Source organism: Myotis yumanensis, unplaced genomic scaffold (genome assembly GCF_028538775.1).
Source record: "Myotis yumanensis isolate MYYU_CA2020_CCGP unplaced genomic scaffold, mMyoYum1.0.hap1 SCAF_12, whole genome shotgun sequence".
Taxonomy (NCBI): Eukaryota; Metazoa; Chordata; class Mammalia; order Chiroptera; family Vespertilionidae; genus Myotis; species Myotis yumanensis.
The window spans coordinates 22,544,763-22,570,756 of NW_027223763.1; the positions used below are offsets into that span (position 1 = coordinate 22,544,763).

A 25,994-nucleotide genomic window follows, 5' to 3' on the forward strand; every position below is an offset into this window, starting at 1 on the left:
ATGTGGGATCAAAATAATATACCCAAGATCAGATGAGATCATGTCAGAGCTTTCAAGATTCAGAGTTTGGAGACACTGGTGATAACATACCTATAGACACTAACAACTATTCTTAAGTTGTTTGTCAGCACAATCTTTTGAACTGGAGAGTAGAAGACACTAAGAAACAAATTTTGAGTTCTTTTGGTCAAACAGATGGATCTAATTTACTTACAAATATCTTAGACTGAAGAAAAAGGTAAATTTTATTTGGTCTGTTGGCTTCTACATTCACATCCACCAATAGATTGTTATTGATTAGATTATGAAAAAGCTGACAGAAGTATTGGGAGACTTCAGATAAACTTGCACCAGAGAACAGTGAGCAACATACCGTTCTCCTAAACTCCTATGGAAATATTTATAAAGATTTTTTTAAAATGTACGCATGTACAGATCAATTACTGAGCATCTAGAAACATGATATTCAAACATCACAAAATGGGAAATAGGTCTTGATTTCTGTCATCTGAGTGAATCAGGGATCTAGCATTGTGTTCTCAAGGAACTAACCACAAATAGCTCAGAATGTGCCTAACACTTTGCTCTGTGTTCCCGTTGTTGGTCCAGCTCCTTGCTTTTTAATTCTTCCTTACCTAATGACTTTATTAGCAATAGAATATACGTTAATATTATCTTAGGAATTAAACTAAAAGCTGATTATCAGCTATATTTATCCCATAATCTAATTTTACCTGTTTCTTTGGTGGGAAATTCCATTTGTAAAAGCAAAAATACAAACAGGTATCTCAGGCTTCCTACTCTACAAGACTTGTGTAAGAAAAATAATTGATGACATGCATAAAATCACAATCACAGTAATTGGACCATAGTTAAACTAATTAAGAAAAGAAAAATCATGTTCATTTATAAGTGATTATATAACGGAAGAGAAAATATGGATCAAGTAATAAAAAACATTAAATCTTTATATAAACAAACGAGATAAATCCCAGGTTCTTAAAAAGTCTGTTTAAAAAGCAGGTCAAGGTGAAGAAGTAAATTCATACTTTAAACTTCCACATGTGATCACTTGGGTCCTTTTGCCTTGGCCTTGGTTTCCTTTGGGACCTTTCCATTCTGACACTGAGTAAATCTGGCTACTGTAGAAACACCATCCACAAACTTGGTTTTGAAAAGGACGTTTGCATTGTTGAACATACCTTCCTTTAGGGACACCACAATGAACTAAAGGGAAATGGAAAAAAGCATAAAAGATACTTTTTATTATATTCTTATTCTTAAAGAAGTTCACTTTTTAAAACTAATGAGGTTAAATAATTATTTGGAGATATTTTGATTCTTTAAACTCACACCCTCAAATGTAGGTAGCAACTAGTTATAATATTAGACATCTAAGTTTATTAGACATCTAAGCTTATTCTAGCTTTTCATATTCGTTTTAAGAGTCTCTTAATTTTACCTTGATGACTTCATTATCCAGGTTTACATTTCCTGCTGCTTAACAGCTTGTTGGTCTTCTGTAGCTGACAACTATTTTGTTGTTAGCTCTAAATGCCCTAGTGAAATATTTTAATACTACCAAGGTCTGAAGTTCCTACAGCATTTCCATGAGCTCAAATGGAACATTTATATTTGTATGATTAATAGGTACCAATTCACTGTTGCCTGCAAATAACTGCCATAATAAATAGTCTATGGTAACTATGGTAAGTGAAGACCCGAGTTGTATAATGCATGATCTATAAACCATATTTGGCAGCTGCAGTTCAACACAAACAAACAGTTCTTAACTTAAAGGGGGCTGCCTCTACTGTCTAGCCAGGAGAAATAAAGAGTACCCTACCAAGTGCCACATGATGTTCTGATACCTAGGTATACATCTCTGAAACATGTTTGTTCTGACTGCACCTCTGGCAGCTATCTAGAAAAATAATTACATTTAAACCTAAATTAATTTCTAACTAGGAAAATATTAGATTCTCCTTCGTGCTACAACAATTGTAATGTCTGGCTTTTTCTTTAATAGGAGACCAAACTCAACTCTTTCATTCTAACGCATCTGAATATTAATAAATATTTAAAGAAATATACAATGCTTTAGTATTCCTCAATCTTAAATATCTTATTAATGGTGACCACTACTAAAGAATAGTTTTAGAAAAACAAATACTAATACTCAGACTTTCTTTATCCTTTTTAAAAATGAAGACATTCTGTCTGGTTCTTACCTGAGAATGTGTGAAATGAGTACGCAGCATCTGCCCAATGTTCTGGGTGTGAGAAAGATCCAGGGCTGCATCGACCTCATCCAGGATGTAAATTGGAGCAGGTTTGAAGAGGAGCATGGACAATATTAATGACAAAGCCACCAATGACCTAAAAAAAGTGTACAGAAAGCTGTCAAAACTTGATTTTTACCACTTTTTACCAAAGAACTGAAGCAAATCTGCTATGCTCTTATTATGATGCCAGAAGCCAGTTCCAGCATGTCATAATTGCAAGAGTTTCATCGAAAGGTTGATGAAACTTGGGGACTCAACAAGGGCTGAGTCACATATGTTGTCATCTGTTGGTCAAACGACCCTTTCACATTGCCTAAGACCATCAGAAAACGCATATATAATTACATATTGTTTTTGTGATTAATCACTATGCTTTAATTATGTTCAATTTGTAACAATGAGATTGGGGGTCACATAATATGAGGAACTGTATTAAAGGGTCACGGCATTAGGAAGGTTGAGAACCACTGCAAAAGGGATGACTGCTTGCTGCCAGACACCTCAGGGCATCTTAATCTACATGTTATTGCCTCCTACTGGCCAAACACCTGAACAGCCGTAGGCAAATTCTTCCAATCTGACAATGGACTCTGTAAATGAAACCTGACCCTTTGATGTGTATAGCTCTGTCTCGCCTCAGGACAATTTGTATTAATAAAAAGCATGGGGTCCTGAGAGGAGGAGATCTTAGTTTCTTTAGCTAGGCTCCTCTGACCCCCAAATGCCTTTCAAAATCATGGTTCATCTCTGGACTCTTTTATTAAGTTACACACAGCCCTTCTCCAGATTGCTGAACCCTTCTAGATGCTGGAACAAGAACCCTGGCATTATGAAAAGTACAGATTTTAGCTAAGAGATAGTCACAGAAAAAAGGAACCTTAAGTTTCAAACTTCAACACTTATATAAAAATGTCTTTCATTTTAAGCCTTTCATTTTTTCCTTTCCCCAGTGAGTTTTATTTTTAGAACAGGTTTACTGGTATATTCTTCTTTCCAAATAATTAGGATATCATATTCCGCACCTATCTTTAAGAAAACATACTAAGTGTTAATAGTTTATTTCCTTCCACAACTGCATTAGATGCCTAGGTGGCAGATGAATGAGGGCTATATACACTTGTTAAGTAACAGCTACTGTCTTGGTATTAGTGTAACTAGCTTAGGTGCCCTCTTTCAAACTTTTACTGTGTATGCATACATGTGCACACACAAACTCTATCCATTTTTTTATTGACACTATTTGAGTACGCTGAATAGATTATGGCCCATTACGCTAAGTACTTCACAGTGCCAGAGGTTTAAGCAATCCTTATGGGATGGTTAATTCTGTCAACTTTATTGAATCACAGGATGCCCAGATGTCTGGCTAAACATCATTTCTGGATGAAATTAGCATTTGAATGGGAACTCAGTAAAGCAGTCTGCCCACCACACTGTGGGTGGACAGTAGTCAGTCCGCTGAAGGCCTGAATAGTAAAAAGGTAGAGGAAAGAATTCTTCCCTCCCTGCTGATTACTTGAGTTGGGACATGAATATTTCTGCCCTGGCTGCTCCTGGTTCTCAGGTCTTCACACTCAGACTGAAATACCACTGGCTTTTCTTGGGTCTCTAGTTTGCAAACAGCAAACGGTGGGACTTCTCAGCCTCCACAATAAAATGAGCCAATTCCTTGTAATAAATCTCTCTCTCTCTCTCTCTCTCTCTATATATATATATATTTTTTTCTTCTATTTAAAATTTGTTGTGACACCCACTCTTAGATTCTGTAGCTCTTTTAAAGTCCTCTTCTAGCTAACCATTCCCTTTAACTGGTAGCTATTTTCATTCTAATCTGGTATAAAGAACTGTAATAATTTGTATTTTAATACAAAATATAAATTATTCAACATTAGAAAATTACAAGAGAATGTGTAACACACTTTTTCTATAATATCAAATATCTCCTATATGCAGCACTAAAATGAATTGTCACTTTAATGCTTACTGTATTCCAATAGATATTTATTAAGAAACAAGTGGGGAAAATGTGCACAAGCAGAGGGGGTCTAGGAGGTGAAATCAAAATGTCTAGCAAAGAAAATGAATGAATGGTACAATAAAAAACAAGTAACAGAGTGAAATGTGCCTCTATGGCAGGTAGCTGAGGTCATTCTAACAACCTAAAATTATTTTCCGTTTGCTTCCTCTGTGCCAAATGTTTAAGGCACTGAGTTTTAGAAAAACAAAAAACCCACACCAGGAGTTAAACTACTTTGCTGAATAGTGGTATTGTTACAAATGATTTTATTCTCATCTTAATTATGGAAATAATTTTTAGGTCCCAATAACAAAATAAACATGCATTTTTTATTTTCCTCAAAATATTTTCTAGGACTTTGGCAAAAACAGATGACTAGGATCTAAACCAGGGGTCCTCAAACTATGGCCCGTGGGCCACATGCAAATACAAATATTGTATTTGTTCCCGTTTTGTTTTTTTACTTCAAAATAAGATATGTGCAGTGTGCATAGGAATTTGTTCATAGTTTTTTTTTAAACTATAGTCCGGCCCTCCAACGGTCTGAGGGACAGTGAACTGGCCCCCTGTTTAAAAAGTTTGAGGACCCCTGATCTAAATTGTGGAATTCAATTTTGGTTGACAGGCAATAGAAAAAAATTATGAATTTTATTAATGAAAAATAGGGCTTGCTATTTTATTAAAAACGACAAAGGATTTCATAAGGAAATTAACAGGGCTTTCTTAGTATTTTCCATGTACATAAGATGGCATTATGGGGCACGTGAGAATAATTCAAGGACTATGGACTATACCTCTTGTGAGAGAAATATTAATAACCAACCATCTTCAATTATGTAAACATTCAATCACAATTTTGTCTTAGGAAGTTTTAATTACTTGGTTCTCTGCAGGTAAGGAGTCAGGCCATATGACCGTATCAATTTCTCCTGGTACTGACTGTCTGAATCACCAAGAAAGGCTGGGAGAAACTTCCCTGAACCCCATTCTCTTATGGAGGTCTCACTTTCTATCGGGTACCATTTTCCTTTCACCTCAGAACATCCTTAACCTGTACAGTTCTACTGGGATCAAATCCTTACGTTTCCATTTCTCTCATCACATTCTTTATTTGTAATTTTTGGAAATGGTTAATGTAACTATTTACCTTTCTAATCTGCTAGTTTTATCACCTATCATTACTAGGTCTGTTTCCACTGATTTTTTCTCTAGGATATGAATCACATTTTTTCTTAATATCTGTCTAGTAATTTTTATTAGATGCTGCACACTGTTCAGAGTCTGTTTTGTTGTCTTTCTTTAAAGAGTGTTGGACCTTGTTCTGAGAACCAATTAAGTTACATGCAGATCAGCTTTATTCTTCAAGGCCTGCAATGAACTTTGGTAAGGTGCATCTATAGTAGCCTTCACTTCAGGGATAATACAGACTTAATTCTAATCCTTGTTTCCTGAATTTAGTGAGACTACTGGGCTTTGTGTGGGTTTCTCTCACTGTATCTGCATTCCAAAATTGCTCCCAGGAAGAAAGCTGGGGTAAAGGTGGGAAACAGCACTTTCTCTCAGGTACATATTCCGGACTACTCATTTTCTAATATCTGAAAATAATTGTTTTTCATCTATTTTATCTAGGTTTCTAATTGGTTATTCTTATATTTTTGCCTACCATTTTAATTAAATGTTTTAACTAAAATGTGTAGTCCAAGCATGTCAAACTCGCAGCTGGCAGGTAGTCTTACATAATAGGCTCCTTAAATTCTATACGCAAAGAGAGTTAAATGATGCAAACTGAAATAAGTGGTAGACAATGAGATGACGGGCAATAATAAGAGTAATTAGTAATTATAATGTACCTAAGGGATTACTCACCTCTGACCACCACTAAGTTCAGTTAGGTTTTCTTTCCAAGTATTTCCTAAGGCAACCTTGAACTCCAGACCATCCAACACCGTTTGCCCCTCTGGTGGTGCAAGCATAGCATTAGCACCAGGCAAAAGAGTAGAAAAAATAGACCCAAAGTCCTTGTTCACCTGGGAAAAAAAAAAGATATTAAAATACCATAGTTTCCTAAAATATCAAATACTGACAGGTGTATATGTAACCCAACAATGCATTTTGCTGTTACTCTAACTAGGGTTGGCAAATTATGGCCCATGTGACAAATCTAGCAATGCCCATTCAATTATGTATTTTCTATGGCTGCAAGCACTAAAATAATGGAGTCTAGTAGTTGCAACAGAGACTATTTGGCGCTCACACACACAAGAAATATTGTATGTCCCTTTACAGAAAGTTTATTACCTGTTCTAACTTCCAGAGGGACCTAGAGGCTATATCTCAACTCTATCCTGAAGTTTTGGTAGTTTTGTGGGCCATCATACAGGAATCCTCAGACACATGACTGTACATAATAGGAGATTCAACTTGTGGTTAGAGAAGCAAAAATAAAACAAAATCTCTTTTTGCCACAAAATGTTCTCTTATAAAACTTGTTTTCTGTTGAATGGTATGGTAAGATGGCCCTATGGTTATCAGCTAACCTTAAAAAACCTAGGATGATCAGGGTGGCTCTAGGAGAAAGAGGCATGAAATCAAACCACCAGATCTGCTCAAAGGGTTGAATGGTTCTTTCTATGCTGCTTCTCATAGCCAACAAAGTTGAGGTGGCAAGGGGTGGGAATAGCATTCTAATTCAAGAGAAAGAGGTTAAAGAAGCTGTTTGGCTTATCTTCATCAAGGCACAGTAGGAGATTACAGAGATTTAGGGCCAATAGGGTAGCTTATAATTGGGTAATTTTTGTGCATACACACTTAATGATTTGAGAATTCGGCCATCTGTTCTCAAAGACATGACTAATAACCTTAGAGAGTTCAGACAAATTTGAGGGTGTATACACTCACACACACACGGTCTTGACACCCAGGTTCTCTAGGGAAATCTCCAAATTCAAATAAAGGCAAATATATTTCTCATGAGTATTTTTAATAATAAGGAAATCTTAGACACAGCAGTGCTTCTGAATGTAGATTTACTAAGATTGCATATTTTAAGAGCAACTGTACACATGCTAAATAATAATCTACAGGGAAGTGGAAATAAATGAGAATCCTTGAAATCTTCCAAAGTTGTCATAAAACAAAATGATAATTGGGATTTTTAAAGTAAAGAGTCCAGTAAAAGAGAATATCAAACTTCCTTGTTTACTGCCCAGTTGTTAAAGAACAAGGGTGATAGTAGTTAGGCATAAAAGGCAGTTTTAACTTGGGTACTAATTTAGAAAAAAAAATCCCAGTTTTTCTACCTTTTGGCTATATGATCTTTGTAGGCTATTTCATCTTTGTAAGCTTTGCTTTCTTCATGTATTAAGTAGGGATAATAACTGCCAAAGTTATGGAATTGTTTTAAGATAATCCATTTAAAATTAACAGTTACTTTTTAATACGTGTTAACTAATACTTATTAATTTGTAAGTGGTAAGGAATGTGCAAATCTTACCATGGAAACATTCTTAGAGCTAACATTTGACCTCCAAGTTTGGGCAAGAAGAACAAGGGAGGGTAGAATTGAAGGAGCCCAGGGAGAGCTTTCCAACAATCAGATTCCCGATGAGAAAATAATACTGCTCCAATCTCGAGCAGAGGGTGAGCGGGCAGTATCTGAGGTTCCTTCCAAATATAAGAGCCTGTGATCTCATGGGAACGAAATAGGACAAATAGTGTCCCCTTTAACAGGGTAATAAAGAATTAGTTATTATTATAACCTAGGAACCAGAGAAATAGACTAAGAGAGAATGATGGGATGACACACACTTACCTTTGCAAATTGGTAGTCAAGTCCTTTAGGACAAAATGACTGAGGTCTATGAGGTTTTAATTTAGTATGAGCGATACCTCCTCCAAACACAAACCAGCCATTTCCAATTCAACTTAGAGTATAACCTATTGCCAGTATTCTTCATCTTTGCCTCACACAGAATAAATGATACTAGTTTGGGTTCAAATACCTTTTGCCAAGCAATGTTCAGGGCTTGGTTTTTCTTCTGGTCAAGGTCTTCTATAGTTGCAAGTATTTTGGATTTGTCATTTTCTACAATTCTCTTCTTCTTCATCAAGTCATTATACTAATAAGATAGGAAAAAAAAACATACTTTTTGGAAAAACAAAATTTTCTATTTCTCTTCTAGAATTCAGTCAGGAATAAAGAGCTTTCATTATTTTGTATAGATTATATTATGTACACTCTTATTTACCAAAAAGATATAGTGTATTAAGTTATATTTACTTTCCAATAGTTACATTTACTTTCCTTATAATTGGTTTAAATTATATCACCTATATGTAAAATTTAGTTATTATAGATGAGAATTTGTAGGACAAGCACCTAAAATATTTTGACTCCACTAATATTCCCTTTCTAATATTCTAGAAGCCAAGACACAAAGAAAACTATGTCATATGTAAACTCAAAAGTAGCCCTGCATGCTTTCTTTTTAAGGTTAATCTCAGCAGTGACACAAAATTTCACTTCTTCACCATGATATACAAATGCTACATCATCTGGCCTTTATTTATCTCTCTTTTTGACATCACACTCTTCCCCAGGCAGGCTGCAGTCATATGGTCTTTCTTCAGGTCCTTGAACATACACCAGGTGCAGTGGTTAATAATGCGGACTTTGTAATAACAGAAAACACGAAAATTTCAAGAGAAACATCAAAAGTGATTTACTCAAAGTAATGTCCATTGCTAGTTACACATTTCCCCCATCTTTCAGGTAATTTGTGGATACCGTCCCAATAGAACTTTTCTTGTTTTGAGGCAAACCATTCAGAGACCCATTTTTCCACTTCTTCGTATGTTTTGAAGTGCTGCTCAGAAAGTGCATGTGCCATCGATGGAACAAGTGGTAATCTGAAGGAGCAAGGTCTAGTGAATACAGCGGGTGGGTTAATACTTCCCAGGCAAGATTTTTTAACGTGTCTTTAACTGGTTTTAAAGTGTGTGATGGTGCGTCATCATGAAGCAAAATTACTTTGCCGTGTCTTCTGGCACATTCTGTTTGTTTTACAATCAAAGCATGGTTCAAACTGATTATTTGTTGTTGGTAGCGAGCGATCAGTATTAACAGTTTCACCTCATAATACACCACACCTTTCTGATCCCACCAACCACAGAGCATTGTCTTCTTTCCAAAGCGATTTGGCCTTGCAGTCAATGTTGATGGTTGACCTGGATCAACCCATGATTTTGTGCATTTGGGATTCTCTAAATAAATCCACTTTTCCTTGCCAGTCACAATTCGATGCAAAAAAGACTTTCTTTTGTGCTGTTGCAGCAACATTTTACTGATGACTTTTCAGTTTTCCATTTGTCTTTCGTTCAGTTGATGTGGCACCCATTTTCCTTCCTTTAAAATCTTTCCCATTGCTTGTAAATGATCAGAAATTGTTTGCTGAGCAACACTTAATCTTTCTGCAAGTTGTTTTTGAGTTTGGCACCCATCTTCATCCAATAATGCTTGTAATTGTTGGTCTTCAAACTTTTTTGGTTGACCTGGACATTCTTTGTCTTTCACATCGAAATGATCCCTTTTAAAGCATTTAAACGAGCGTTCACAAGTATCTTGAGATGGAGCATGTTCACCATAAGCTTCCTGAAGTATTCAATAACTTTCAGCAGCACTTTTCTTCAAAATAAAGTAATGAATTAAAACTTCCCACAAATGCTTTTTTTTGGCATGAAATTCGACATTTTTAAATGTAAAAATATCTGATGTCAACACCTTCAGAAAATTTGACATAGAAGTTTTAAAGCTTTCTGTCAATATGACAAAATAGCATACATATCAAATCACATATACACTGAATGGCCAGATTATTATGACCACCCCATCAGTACAATGAAGTGAATTAGTTATGCAAATAATAAAAATAATAAAACCTTGGGAGTATTTGCTTAGAAAGTTTTCAATATTCAGTATTTTTGGAAGTGTCAATGAAGTACTGATGGGGTGGTCATAATAATCTGGCCACTCAGTGTATATCAACATATGTGTAACTCCATCTAATGAAAAAAATCCACATTATTAACCGGTATACCTGGTAAACTCACTGTAGCCTGATCTCTCTTCCTGAACATTCTTTCTCTACATCTGACCTAATTGGTGTCTCAAGTTTCAGCTCAACATCACATCGTCAGTGGCCTTTCCTGGTTAATGGATAAATTTTCTGAAAAAAAATTTGAGGTAGGCTGGCTGCAAAGGGATAATTATACCAAGGCCCTTAAAAGCTCCAGCCAGTCCTGCTAGCATCCTGGATGCTCCTCTTCTTTATGGCCAAACTCCTCAAACCTCTTTCCATGTTTTTATCTTATTCCTTGCATCATTCCATGTAGTAGTTTCGTATGTAGACAGACACAAAATACACCAACAAAAGGCCATCTGTTGACCAATAATAGAGCTTTCCTCTCTGGTAAGGAGATGGAAGTTGATGAATTCTTTTAAAAAATATTAGATTCAGTAACCATTATCTAATAAAAGCGAACATGTTTCACGATGTTCCGCAGCACAAATTCAGGCTAACAATTTACTTCCCCAGTACATTGCAAAGCTTAATGGAGAAATGAAAACCAGCAGGAACATTTTATAGAAATCACAACATGCACATTATTAGCCTGTTTGTATGTCAACAGTTTTGTGGTATTGTTATTAAACTCATTAGAGCAAAATTTCTTAAAAGTAATTGAGCTCATCCTAAGTATTATCAGTTTTACAGAGCTCTCATTAACTCCATCATACAAATTCAAATGAAATTTTGTAGAATTAAAGAAGGTATAGGGCATAATATAAAATTACTCTGACTGCTAGTCAAGAATAGGGCTTGCTTTCCCCTCTGGATTTTCCTAGTGATATGGCTGACTATAAATGTTTTGTCAGAGTAGGGGAGATGGATAACATTATCGAGCAACTGAGAGCATTAAATAGAAAATGCTGCTGGAATTACAGATTAGGAAAACACTGGTTACATATATAACAGTTTTAATCTCTATTTATATAATGTTTCCAGTATACACTGGAGATTGGTAAGGAGGCAATATACCTTATTTTTCTTAGCCTCTCAAGGTAAGTGAAACAAATGATAATAGCAATGTGAAGCGTTAACATGATCTGAAAGTATTTTTATTTATACCAAGAATAAGAGTAGAACATATTTATGACAAAAGGGCAAAGCCAGCAGAAAAGTCATTCAAGGTAGAACAGAACATATAAACAAAAGGTATTGCAAAAAGAATGAAATAAGAAAACAAAGAACTGAAAAGGGAAACAGGGGAAAAAGCAAGTACCAAAGACATAAAGCAAAAGTTTGACCCTAATAACCACCTCAGAGGTTATACAGAGCCATTGAGGCTACAATGCTATTCATGTTCTAACATTGCCAGTCATAAGAAAATGACTTACCCGCTCTTCCGCTTCTGTTAGTACATTCATAGCTCTCATGTTGACATTTCTTCCTAGTTTTTCCTTCATTTCTTGCAACTTCTGAAGTCTCTGACCAGCTTCTTTTGGGTTATTAGTTTTGAAATCATAGGCACTATTGGGTAGTCCAAAGAGGTGTTTCTCTGCATTAATCCAGTCATAATCTTTCAACATTTTGGATACCTAGTCACATAATGAGAATGATCTATCACTGTTTATAAAGCTACATTTAAATATTTATTAATTTTAAGTCAAACACTTTGGAGGACAACACCACAATAACTCACTTGAAAAAATGAGGTTTACTGTTGACAGTGAACCAACCTATAGTAAGTATGAGTATTTTACCTGGTAGCCAGGCCTAAGAAATTAGGAAATTTCTTGTTTTTTAAAATATAATCTATTACTTAAGCATGATAATAAAGCCAACTCACAGAAATTTTTATAATGTATATGTATGTAAAACATTTCCATTGGAATGAAATGTAAGTCAGATGAGGCTTTTTAGATTTTACCAAATTCAATCATTGCTTAGAAAAAAAAAAAAAAAAAAGACAACAACCTGTGGCCCAACTGGTGTGGAATCAGTGGTTGAGTGTCGACACATGAACCAGGAGGTCACAATTCGATTCCCAGTCAGGGGGCATGCAGGAGGCAGCCAATCAATGATTCTCTCTCATCCTTAATGTTTCTATCTCTCTCCCTTTCTCTTTCTATCTGAAATCAATAAAAACATATTTTAAAAAAACTGAAAATTAAAATTCTTATAACAATACTTAAGTTATAGATTTGGTAAAATCGTGGAAGCCTATTCCTGATTGATACCTAATAATTCTTCTCAGAATTATATCCTAAGAAACTGTCCTAAACATTGATTCCATCCCCGTCACTCTCTTTTGACCAGGCACACACACAAAAAAAGTCCTTTATATAACCAATGAAAAAATGTAGTGTTTAAGGTTAGTTTTGACTAATAGAATAATATTTATCAATTTGTTTCTTTATTAATTCCCTGGGTATGGTCTCATCTCTAGGCTTCCAAGTAAAAATGATCATTTCTAGTCTGTCTTCCCTACTGATACGTAAACTCTATGAAGGCATTCTGTGTACATGTTGCTCATCCTTTTATCTAGCATCTGATACTAGTTGGTAATAAATATTTGATAAACCATGTATTTCAAAGGATCATTGACTTTTTAGCAGTTCCACTTTCAGGTACCTTTCTTTACCGCCTTAACTGTAAATAAAATTCCCTACCAGTCACCAATACTAGCGTTTTTAATGACCAAAAAGGCTAATGGGAAGTCAATACTAATAAAATATTAGGATATTATGATGTGGATATAAAAAAATATTTTTTAAAACCAAGTAATTAACCTAAATATGGCTCTTTCAGGGGGTGGAGAGACTGTTTTGTATACTGTGATCTTTTTGAAGATAAATCTGTTGTACATTAATGATGCTAAAAAAAATTTAAAGGCACCAAACTGTTACATACTCGTAAGAAAACTTAATGGGTAAATTATTTAGACTAATGGATGCATCCCATTAACCAAGCAATGAACTTCTCCAAAAGCGTGTATTTTCCTTAAAATACTTAAAACTAAGTGACCAAAAACAAAACAAAAAAACCTGAGATAGCCCAGCCGGTGTGGCTCAGTGGTTGAGTGTCGACCCATGAACCAGGATGTCAGGGTTTGATTCCTAGTCAGGGCACATGCATGGGCTGTGGGTTTGATCCACAGTAGGGGGTATGCAGGGTGCAGCCAACCAATGATTCTCTCTTACCGATGTTCCTGTCTCTCTATCCGATATCAATTAAAACACATTTAAAAAAAAAAAAAAAAGACAACTGTTTGGTAAAACGTCAGATTTCAGGTGAGGATGCAAAAATTGATTATGTTGATCCTTAGAAAGACACCCAGAAGCCAATTAGGTTCAGAAGTTGCCTGTATGTACATTTCTGTGAGTCTTTAAATCCAATGTGAAATAAGGTAAAGAATATTTATTATTACTACCGACACATTAGTAATAGTTCTATGAATATTAGTTCATGAACTGGGAGGAAAAACCAGTCATTTGTATGGGAGACCATTAAATATGTGGTAAAAACACCTTGTAGATTGGTATGAATACCTGAATTAAATATAAGAACATTTGTGCCATTGGTAAAAATGCACATCGCTGAGCAGTTAACGTAGTTTTAAAGCTTCAAAATTATGTTACACAGTAGTTCTGCCATTTATACTTAGTTCTTCATCCAGCAGTTTACTGGAATATCTCAATAACCCAGAAGCAAAAATATGATTAAGGGTAATAATGAATACAAACATACCTTTGCAGCAGCATCTTCAGCTTCCCGTTTATGTTTGCTGATGTTGTGGTCCAGTTCCTTAATTTTAAGCTGAGACTCATTGTTTTGTTCCTTATGCTTTGCCACTTCTGCATATTTAGCTTTAATTACATTGTCCTGGGCTGTTATCACTTCTTTTTGCTTGGTCATCTCTTCTTGAGCTTTATTTAATGATTCCTGAAACAAATAATTAGGAGATGATATATAGCAAGGATATAGAAGATATTTTTAGTTCACTAAAAGATCATCTAACAGCCTTGTGGGTAAGATAGCAATGTGACTACAGGCAGTAGTCACATACCCTCTATATATTATATCCCCATTAAAATGACTAATGAAACTTGTACATAGAAAACTGGGGTTTCCACTAGGAAAAAAAAGAGAGATGAGATGCACTGATTATGCTGGAGACAACAAAGTTTTTGCTGAATATAATGTAGTTAGGATTAATTGGGGCCAGGAGAGACTATTGGAATCTGACCAGTGAGATTTCTCGAAAAAGTGGCAATTCTGGGTAGTTAATAAGGTAATCTGATAAACTCCCAAATGACACTTATCAGGAGGAGCAAAAAACAAGGGTAGAAATAAGGTAGGCTGGGATCTGTTCATTTTCCCCTCTGTAGATGTAAGCCACATTACCTTTATCAGTAACAACGGAAGGTCACTGTTTGGTTCTAGAAAAGGGGTCAAAACAGGGAAATGGAAGAAAGAGGAACTTTTTTGAAGAACTAGATCTGTGGCACAAAGGAAAACTTCCTGGTCTGACTTCTATCCCCCAACCTCAAAGTGGTCATTACACCTGGAATTTAGTCTACCACCAATGCTTCTCCCTAGATCTTAACTCACACAAATACCTACAGACAAAAAAACCTAGGTCAACTTGTATTTGGGTGATGGAAAACAAATAGGACAACCTGCTCCCTAAAAGACTCAGGAAGAACAACCTGACTAAAAGTGAATGTAATAATTATTTAAGCATGCCCATAAGGAAACAAGGTAATTTTGAACAATAAAGAATACTTGACATTATGATTAGGTTACTGAATGTGCCCAAAATGCTTCTGCAGAAGGAAGATAAATCATGGCATTGATCTAAACCAGCGTGCCCACAGTATTTTTAAAACAAGCAATACCTGACTATTTAGTCAGGGGCACTGACCTTTTCCCCTTAGATTGTCAAATAAAAAAATGACAATAGCCAACACAACAATAGCCGTCTGTTGTATATCAATACAAACTTGACACATTTTTTGGTCAGATCTGCAAAAAATATACATACTTTTTGGTGTGCCACAGAATTTTAGTAATTCATTTATTTGTGCCATGAGATGAAAAAGGTTGAAAATCGCTGATCTAAAAAGACCCAAAGACATTTTAGCCTTTTAAAAGGTTTAAAAAACAATAATAAAAAATACTCTGGTGATATTAACCAAAGGAAAACAGACAAGTTTATGCTGAATGTAACTAATGCTGTATCTGACAAAAACATGTTTATGAAGAAGACTGCCTAAACATTAAATCAGTCACACCTGCAGTGCAATCTTTAATCTTTTAAATAATCGTTTTTATAATGGTAGGGAAAAACAGGAAATCTGTCACTTAAGGTTGAGCAGAAACAAAATTTTAGTGTTATTTGTTTTAAGCTAGTTAGTTTTAGGCAGTTTATTTTCTTAACTCCCTAGAATGTCCTTGACACCTCTTACCAGCAAAGGAAAACAATTTAGAATGTAATGTATGAAAGAACAACCTTTAAAAACTAAGTGACCCATTTTATAGTTTTCCATAAAGAGAAATGGATACCCTCTTTATAGAAAGAGGTACATGCTTTGACTTTATGTAGATGAAGGAAAGAGTGTCTAATTTTTAAAAATTCTACACCATGATATTCATGAAAGACAGAAAATATGGAAGAATGAGATTAAAAGATAAATCAAAGGAAACAATGTTTTAAAAACTAAAATTTCCTTTGGAGACATAATAGAAACTATAGAAAACTTAGTCACAAACCACAAAGCTGAGAAGCATTTCTATCCCTTATAAACAACAACAAAAAACGAATTTAAACAAGAAAAGAATCAAGAGGAAAGACCTACTTTTCAAAATACAGGATAATACAATAATTAAAAGTTGTTTCAAGGGGAAGATGTAGAAGCAAGGCAAAAACATTCTTTTACCACAATGTAGGTAAATGAATGGAACTGTTAAGCTGTGTACATTTTGTTAACATGAAAATCAATAACATACTATTTAAAAAAACAGTATTGATAGCAACATGACAGAAAACTTCATTTCTTATATCACAAAAATGAAAGTACATACACTAAACAGCGTGGTTACTAGTTAATGCATAATTAAAAGTTGCTAAGAGAATAAGTTAAAAGTTCTCATCACATGAAAAATATAACTGTGTGGTGACAGATGTTAACTAGACTTACTTTGATGATCATTTTGCAATATATACAAATATTAATCATTATATTCTACACCTGAAACGAATGTCAATTATAACTTATTAACATGAAACAACAGAATTCAAAGTCAAAATCACAAAAAGGGACAAGAGGGTATCCAATATTCAGGAGGGGCAATCTCTAATAATAAAGACATACCCTAAGAAACCCCCTTGACTCCAAATCCACTGCCTGCTTCTGCTATCCTGAAGTCTCCCTCGCCAGCTACAATATTATGCCTCATCAGGAAAGGATGCTGTGGGGACAGTGTAGAAGGAAGGGGCTTTACTGTCTGGTGTGCTTTTCTCAAGGACAAGCTTCATGGCAGTGAGGGGGCTTCTCAGCATGTTCACAGGCTAGGCGCCTCCCCACAGTCAGTCTCCCCTGGCATCACAGAAAGCTATTTCTTAGCAAGTGCCGCCCACACAGCACTTTCCTATAGAGGGCTTTCCCTGGCTCTCCAAACCTCACCAGTGGGCCACAGTCAGGTCTTCTCCAACTACATCTGGTTCTCAGCCCTGCAGTGGAATGGGGCTCTTTCCAGATTTATTTCGTCCAAGGGGACACTGCTTCAGCCCTACAGGTAATGGCTGTTCCCTTATCTGCTGTTCCTATTTTCAGAGTTCTCTAAACTCCTTAGTGATCCCACATCATTCCAAATTCCTATTACTGTTAATAATTTTCTTAATTTAAAAGTTGCCCGTTCAAATTACTGTGTAGTTTTTGTTATCTGAATAAACCTGTACTAAAATAATTAGTAACATTATTTCAGGACTCTTTCTGGATCAGTAGTTATTTTTGAGTGAAGAGATTGAGACCTCTAATTAAATGTCTTCTAGCCAATGTTATATAAGTAGATGAACATTTGCAATTTCTTCAATATGGTAAATAAACCTTACCTTACTTTTAGCCACCTCCGCTGCCATCACTTCAATCTGACCTTCATAGGATTTGATGGCTTCATTTACAGCTTCAAGCTGTTGTTCACAGGATGCATGCTCTCTCTTGAGCTCTTCCAGTTCCAGAGTGATAGCTTCAACTTCCTATAAGAAACACAGGGCATTAACTACTGAAAAGTAAATACTACATATCAACAAAATTAGTAAGACTCTCATGCAAGTAAGACCAACAGCTTAATTGCTTAACTACCTAAACAGTGATGGCGAACCTATGACATGTGTGTCAGAGGTGACACGCGAACTCATTTTTTTGGTTGATTTTTCTTTGTTAAATGGCATTTAAATATATAAAATAAACATCAAAAATATAAGTCTTTGTTTTACTACGGTTGCAAATATCAAAAAATTTCTATATATGACACGGCACCAGAGTTAAGTTAGGGTTTTTCAAAATGCTGACACGCCGAGCTCAAAAGGTTCGCCATCACTGACCTAAAACATATCTAAACTGCTTCACCAGAAGAAGGGAGGGAAAATAAAATTTACTCTCCTATACTTAAATATTGCACATACATTTGTCATTTTTTTACCAGTTCAAGGAACTCTGCATGAACTATTTTCCTTTTACTCCTATAGGGGAAAACAATATCGAATCCTAAATAACAGATACATTAAATACAGGTAAAGCCTTTTCTAAACAATGTAAAAAAAATAGTTTCTCTATTTTCTTCTTTCCTATTATAGCCTTTCTTATCATTAGAAAATAATTTGTGCAGCTATTTAATGACAAAAGCATGAGTTAAAAAAATAACTATGAAGAAAAGTGAAATTTTATGGAACAGTGGTTCAGAACATAGACATTGGAGACAGAAAAAAATCTAGGTTTAATTCCCAGCTTTGGTACTATCCAAAAGATATAATCAAATATCACCAACCTACAATCGAATGGCATTCCATAAATACAGCATGCTTTGTCCTACATCATTCTTTCACAGTATACATTCACATAAATGATCAACAAAATAAATACTGAATCTGATATGACATAACAAGATGTATTTCCTAAAAAAGTACTCTTTGTTTTTAAATTCTGTGATGAATACTGAAAAATAAGGCCAACCACTGGTGCTCTACCACCTTCAGCTCTGTGTTGATGTTAAATGATTGGTTCTATTTTAACAAAGGTTATTACCTGTTGTTTTTCTTTCATTTTCTTGCTGGAAGCATCCGCTTTTGTTTTGGCACAATCAAGTTTTTTCTGAGCATCCTTCAGCTCTTTCTCTCTTTCAGCTTCTGCATTTTTCATTTTATTCTCTAATACTTCATATTTTTCTTCTGCTTTTCTTTGAATTTCTTTGGTGTTTTTTAAGGTCTCCTCACTTTCCTCTGTTTAATAAAGTAGGCAAATGTGGCTGAGGTACTTCAACTATTAACAGTTATAGATAATGGCTTACAAATTCAACTTTTAATAGAAAAAATGGTCTGGAAAGTTAGAGGCTAGAAGTTAAAGAACAAAACAAAACAAAACTATTCCAATCTTATTCTAGAAATGGTATGTTGAAACACAGATCCTGCATAAGAGCCATACTTGAACTATCTGAAGATCTATAATGAAATTATTTCCAATCATATGAAATTAACAAATATAAACCTAACCTATAACTTATATTAAAAAGATGGTCTATGATCTTTTTAATATCTGTGTGCTTCCTAAAACCAGAACAGAGAGAATAACTATGGTATTTTTCCTTCATTATAATGGCCAGAAAGCTTAGAATTAATTCTATAAACAAGCTTACTTTGTGATCTTCGCTCATTTACTTTGATTCAAGAGAAATACTGTGAAAACATGTCTAGGATAAGCATAGTAAAAATATTGTCTCTAAATTTAAGAAGAAAGAATAAAGTAAGATAGAATGAGTATGTTACTCTCACAAATTACACACTGATAGAACCTGGAGAATTTTAAAAGTCTGAACAGGAATGGATTTGGAGAAATGAGGACTTTCATATGCCACTAGTGCAAATGTGTACTTCTACAAATGGGCAGAATTTGGCAATATAGTAATCATAACATGTAATAATTAAAATAAGTTTTAAAGATAATTCAAATAACTACATAATAAAGATAAGCTCTAAATACCTCAAGTATGGTTATCAGAAACACATTAAGTACAGTTCCTCATCTTACCAATGGTTTTTTTAAGAGCATCTAATTCTTCTTGTTGCTTGTGATAGGAACTTTGCTGGAGCTTGGTTTGTAATAAATCTGCCTCCTCAGTTTTCATCTCCCACTGCTGTTTTAGTTTGCGATACCTTAGAAAAAGAGAAGTTTGTACCAAATGAACATAATTTTTCTGATGTTTGAGACATGAATCCAAAACTACAGGCTTTTACCTAAAATAAACTCACATACTAAACATAAACAATATAAAATACCACTGGTTACAAGAATAGTTTTGAGGCATCAATTAAATTCAAGGTTGATTTGGTCATTAGAGGTTAACAACTCGAAATGACCAAGACCGATAATTATTTACAGCAATACTTCTATTTTTAGAAAACAATAAAAATCATCTTTGAATGAAATAGGGCTTCCTTAAAAATAACCCTTCCTACTAATCCTTACGGAAAGGAAAAACTCCAGATTAATACTATACACTAGGTGGCGAGATTATTATGACCACCCCATCAGTACAATGAAGTGAATTAGTTATGCAAATAATAATAAAACCTTGAGAGTATTTGCTTAAGAAGTTTTCAATATTCAGTATTTTTGGAAGTGTCAATGAAGTACTGATGGGGTGGTCATAATAATCTGGCCACTCAGTGCATATTTACACACAAATTTAAATTTTTTTTAAATTTGATTATCTAGTAATCTCCATTTTCAAATGTTAAAAAAAAATGATGTTCCCTACATTTACTAACGAGACATAGTTTAAAAGTGCACAGCACAGAGTAAACGTTTGCAATGCATTTTCCTTGCAAACCCTGGGATCTACCCCAGTTCTGGCTGTTTAGTTATTTCTTTAGAAAGTATGTAGCTAATTCAGCTACAGTTAAATTTCAAGTAATTAGAAAATCATGAAATTTGAGGGAAAAGTATAAAACAAATACTTCTATGTGTATCTAGCCTCAAACTGCTTGACATCAATTAAAAAAAAAAAAGGCTATGTTCCTGATATGGTCTATGAAAGAATAGCTTTACTTGACCCTTCCATTCTCATATTTTTCAAAATCTACTTCCTTTCCTTAACCCCAGTGCTACAAATCTATAGGACAATTTTGCAAAATAAATGATTTAATACTGCTGAACAAAGTTAATAGTTCTAAGCCAAATGTGAGCACAAACTCACTGCCATGCCAGAGCTTCCACACAGAGCTCAGGAAGATCTTGTTGCATTTTTCTCACAGAAAACGTTCAGTCACTTTATGGTTAATTTATGTTACTGCAGGCTAAACATGAATATGATGTTTGAAAGTGGGCATTCTGATATACTGTATCTTGGAATGACCATGTTGACTGATTATAACAATTTCTTCAATATACATAGTATCCTAAATATCTTGTTACCATTCTAAGCTTTGATAATTTTAAATGAATGCTACAAATTTCATTTCTAAATTTATGTAGATTTTTAAAAAACCTTTATTCAGCATTGTGAATTCTAAATAAAATGTCTGATTTTAATTTTATCTCAGTTACCAATTGCCAGCTTCAGAGGGACTGGAAAAAATTACACTTTCATATAATGTACTTTGTAAGTTGTAGTGTTTACACTACTGAAGCCTTTCAAAGCAAGTAAGGACTCTTCTCCAGGATAACCACACGTGGAGTTCACTCACATCATTCAACAGCCACCTTCTAAGCGAGGCTTTCCCTGAACACCAAATCTGTAATTTCTGCACCTGTTTGCCCTGGACAGCTCATTATCTCCTTTCCTGTTGTCCTTTTTTCTCCTTAGAACTTAGCATTTCTCTAACACACTTTACCAATTTAACCTTCTTTAGTGTTTGTTTCCACACACACACACACACACGATGAAAGAAGAGATTTATCTGTTTGATTCATCACTATATTCCAGCTCCTATAAGGGTATTTGGCATATAGGAAGAGGCACTCAAAAGTGATTAATGCTAAGTTACAAAGAGGTTACATTAAACACCATAATCCCAATTTTGAAAATATTATAACATGCATATACCTTGTACCATACATGAACAGAAGTAATATTGAAAGGTTCACATACATACCTATAATCTACACCCACAGAAGAACATGTAAGGACACTTTAATTTTAGCAGTGACTTTCTGACATGAACTTACTTCCTCCGTACACAACCTAATAATTTTCAATAGCTATAGGTCAGCCATAATGCTGCTAAAGTCAGTGCAGACACCTGATCAATTCTACACAGTATTATTTCATTCAAATCAAGGACCAAGTATCTGCTAGCAACCTCCAGAGTACATCTCAAAGGGAAAGGAGAATATTTGGCTAATTTTTCCTTCTGTTTAATTAATTTCTTATAACAAAGACATTATTTTTATTAGAAAAACTGAGTAACAAACAAGTTATCAACTCACAACTTATTCAACTAAAAAAAAACAAGAATAGTCTGAAAAAAAGTCAAAGTTGCATTTCTTTAAATAAAGGTATATTTTCTTTCCTTTTCTACCATGCAAAATCTTTGACCAAAAAGAATATATATAAATATATGTAGCTTAATTCAATAGGTCTTACTTTTCAGCAGTGTTTTTAAGACCTGCTAATTCCTCTTCTAGAGCCTGTAGTTCATTCTCCTTGATTCTCAGCTTATCTTGGACAGCTTTGAGCTCCTGAAACTTGGTTAAAATTGAAGCTGCTTGGGATCGAGCACCTAATAGAAATTGAAATTGTACAATAAGTTATCACATATTTAGTAAATAAGTTTTCTAAGAGAATTATACTTGAAATGATTCCATATGCAATCCTTTACAATGAGCTTATGAAATTATAGAATTTACTTCATTTAAATCTTACAACATACATACTTGGTAAGTACTTCTAAGTAGATGTGGTGGGTTATTTGTTCAAGCTAATTACTGTCCCTGCCTACTCCTCATAAAGATCGGGGTTAGGCATGTAATTTGATCTGGTCAACAAAATGGGAAATGTGCCTCTTCTGAAAGTGAGCCTTAAATGACAGCACCTAAATCACCACATTTTCCCCCTCGCCCATTTCTCCTTCAGCCTGGGTTCCAGAATGGGATTAGCATGGGACAGAGACAAATGACCTATAGTTATTGTAGCATAATCATGAAAAAAAAAAAAACACTTGTAAGCCACTGAGAGTTGGGGGCTGTTTGTTATACCATAACCTTGTCCGGGCTGATACAGCAGAGAGAATTGGTTTCACTTTATAAACAACTGTATTTGTATGGCATTGACAGGCTGAGGTTATATTGGCAAGAAAACTCTGTAGGTTTGATAAAATACAAAGGTCAATTAGCAATGCCATTATGAGCACTTTGTTAATATGATATGGGGTTACACATTTGCCATCCCTTAGGAAGCAATTTTAAGAACATACAAATCAATGAAATCTAGTTTCTTCTATTTTAGATATTTAAAAATATTTGGTCTGTCTTCCCATTGTAACTACTAGTCGTCTTATTGTGCACCGGGAATTTGATCATCGGATTCATTTTGTTGACTCTTGTCTTCTTGGCCTAGAAAGAAATTGTCATCTAATATGTAAGAGGTGTTACCTCTTGGTTTGGTTAAAAGCACGAACTCTAATTATTAGAGTTCAAATTCTGAATTTTGCCACTTATCAGTAAGTTATTTAACCACTCTGTACCTTACTTTCTACAACTGTATATGAGAGATGATTGTGATATGCTTACCTCATAGTTGCTATAAGGATTAAAAGAGTTAATTATTTAAAGCCCTTAGAATATGGTTTTATAGCGTGATAGAGATGTTCTCTACCTGCATTTTCCAGTTACCAATTAATTAACCATTTATGGTTACTGAGCCCTGAGAATGTGACTTGTGCAAGTGAGGAAATTAATTTTAATTTTGATTATTTAAATGTAAAGAGCCACATGTGGCTAACAGTTCCTATTTTGGACAGCACAATCTTACAACACTGCTTAGTATAAAGTAAGTATTATTCAGTGTTTGATATTATATGATCACTTGATACAGATCTGTAAACTCAATGTGGTAAACATTAAAACAAGAAGCATATGGTCATTATCTAAGAATTCCTTTCTTAAAGCATTAAAAAAAGTACCATCTCCAGGGCAAATTTAATTTTATTTTGACAGGAGCAGTGGCATATACACAAAGTAGAAATTAACGTGTTTGATGAAGGAGAAATGGGTGGTTAAGCTACAAATATACTGGGGGGGGAAAAGACTTCATTTCCCAGTGACTAGAATATTCCGATAGGGCAAAAAGCAAAAGTAAATAAACAGTAAGTTTTACTTGAGATGAATAAAAAAAGCTAGGATTGATGCTTAGACTAGAGCTCGAGGACTATGACATCATGTAATCTCTCAATATTATCAAATACCTGTCATGTGGTAGGTATTCAAAAGAAAACCCAATATCTAGATTAGTAATAAAACTCTAGATTAAGTCATTCCAACCCTACTATTTTCTGTTAAAGATAATAAACGCTCCCATCCTATTTACCGCATAGAATTATGAAGACAAATGATATAATACCTACCTCCACTCAGTGTCCCATGAGGATCAAATACCTCACCGCCTCGAGTTACAGTTCTAGTCATTATCCTTTTATCAAAGGCTACTTTTTTTGCATTATCCATATTGTCACAAACAAAGGTTGTTCCAAAGACAAATTCCATTGCTTTCTGAAGTTCCGGTTTGTATTCAACCAGGGAAAGAGCCACATGAACATTGTTAGGGCCAACCTGTAGGGAAAAAACAGATGCGTACTTACTACTCCTTTCCTTTCAAAATTATTTTATAAAATAGTAAGAATTGCTACAATAGAAATTTAGGTAATACTTATCTAGCAAAATAATTCCTTTAGAACTTTCTAAAATGCTATGGAAATCTCAAGAGTTTTATTTAGGAAATTTTTTTTTTCTTCAAATTTAAACCCTGAAAGACCTACTGAGAGTTTCCAGCAAGGAGGAGCCACTATGAAGTTTCTAAATCCACACTGGGCTATTCGAACAGACTTTCTTAATTAAAGTATAGCAATGCTGGACCAACATTTTGACATAAAATGTTTTGTTTCAATTATTAGTAATATGGTTGCTCCACAGTGAATGCTTTTTCATTTAAATTAAATATGCTAGGGCAGCCACCGAAATAAAAACACAATAATTGAGTAAAAAAATTTTTTTTTAAATCCCTGTCCTTTATTTTGACACAACTGTCTTGTCAGACTTTATTTATAGTGTCCATCTCTGCCCGTCTTTTAGAACAACTAAGCATTCTTTATGAAGCTTAGCAGCAGCAGAAGTCAAAATAAAGGAGGCTCTATGTAACACATATTCAGCATTGTACCGTGACGTAGCAGCTACATTAAACACATCTGGCTAAAGGATTTAGCTGTATTTTTACTGTTACTTGAAATCCCAATTTACTTCTGACACTGGAACTGGACCTAAAGTTGAAATAACTTTCAAAGCCTTCAAAGTAAAGGAAGTACTAACCCAAAATACCACCTTTCAATTACTATGCACTCATCTCCATCCCTGACAGTGTATAGATCAACACAATTGTACTTTGAAGTAATTTTAACTGAAGACTTCTCAAAATTTCAGCAGATATACTGAATATCCATTTAATATCTTAATTACAAATGCACTGCGAGGTTTCAGTCTTTTCAACTCCTGCACTTGAAATAACTACTCAATAAGCTGATTCTGCTGCTGAATGTTATACAGTCGTTAATAGCCTTTTAAATGAACTTCCTTATACTTATCTGCTATTTTACTAGTAGTCATACCAGGGGTAGGAGTTAGCTACTACTTCTCAACAGCTGACTGAATATCTCTGCCATGTGTTTTGTACGTCCACAGATTGAAAGGCAACTTAGAAGAACTCTAACAGAGAAGCATCTCTGCAAGATCAACAGACACCTTCCATATATGGTTCTTGCTGTGGACAGTTTACATGTGCCTAGCATGAAAAAAACTGAATTATGGTATTAATAAACTGTAATTCTAATTATTCAGAAAACAGAAATTCAATACAATCAAGAGCCACTTAATGATGGGGATATGTTCTAAGAAATGCATTGTTTGGCGATTTCTTTATTGTGCAAAGATCAGAGGCAGGAGTCACCAACCGGTGGTCTGAGGACCACTGATGGTCCGTGAGGTCCAACAGATGGCGACCACTGTCATAGAGTGTACTTAACACAAACCTAGATGTAGAGCCTACTACACAACTAGCCTATTGATCTGTAGGGGAGGAAAAACAGTTTTCCCTTCACTTTTCTGGTTCTTGGCTGAGACATCCCTATGAAAAAAAAAAACGTTAATA

At 34.7% G+C, this 25,994-nt stretch overlaps 1 protein-coding gene across 1 annotated transcript in view; it reads right to left on the reverse strand.

Moving 5' to 3' along the window:
- Positions 1-227: 227 nt before the first annotated feature.
- The window catches only part of SMC2 (structural maintenance of chromosomes 2), a 54,468-nt gene continuing 28,701 nt past the window's right edge, over positions 228-25,994 (reverse strand). The window contains exons 15-25 of the mRNA XM_070431008.1: positions 24,202-24,406; positions 22,224-22,359; positions 19,667-19,791; positions 18,668-18,861; positions 17,476-17,619; positions 14,109-14,303; positions 11,756-11,956; positions 8,304-8,420; positions 6,169-6,329; positions 2,232-2,379; positions 228-1,227 (exon numbers count right to left, since the gene is read on the reverse strand). Coding sequence (XP_070287109.1) covers positions 1,069-1,227; positions 2,232-2,379; positions 6,169-6,329; positions 8,304-8,420; positions 11,756-11,956; positions 14,109-14,303; positions 17,476-17,619; positions 18,668-18,861; positions 19,667-19,791; positions 22,224-22,359; positions 24,202-24,406 — 1,785 coding nt within the window. The 3' untranslated portion in view covers positions 228-1,068. The remainder of the gene's footprint in view (positions 1,228-2,231; positions 2,380-6,168; positions 6,330-8,303; positions 8,421-11,755; positions 11,957-14,108; positions 14,304-17,475; positions 17,620-18,667; positions 18,862-19,666; positions 19,792-22,223; positions 22,360-24,201; positions 24,407-25,994) is intronic.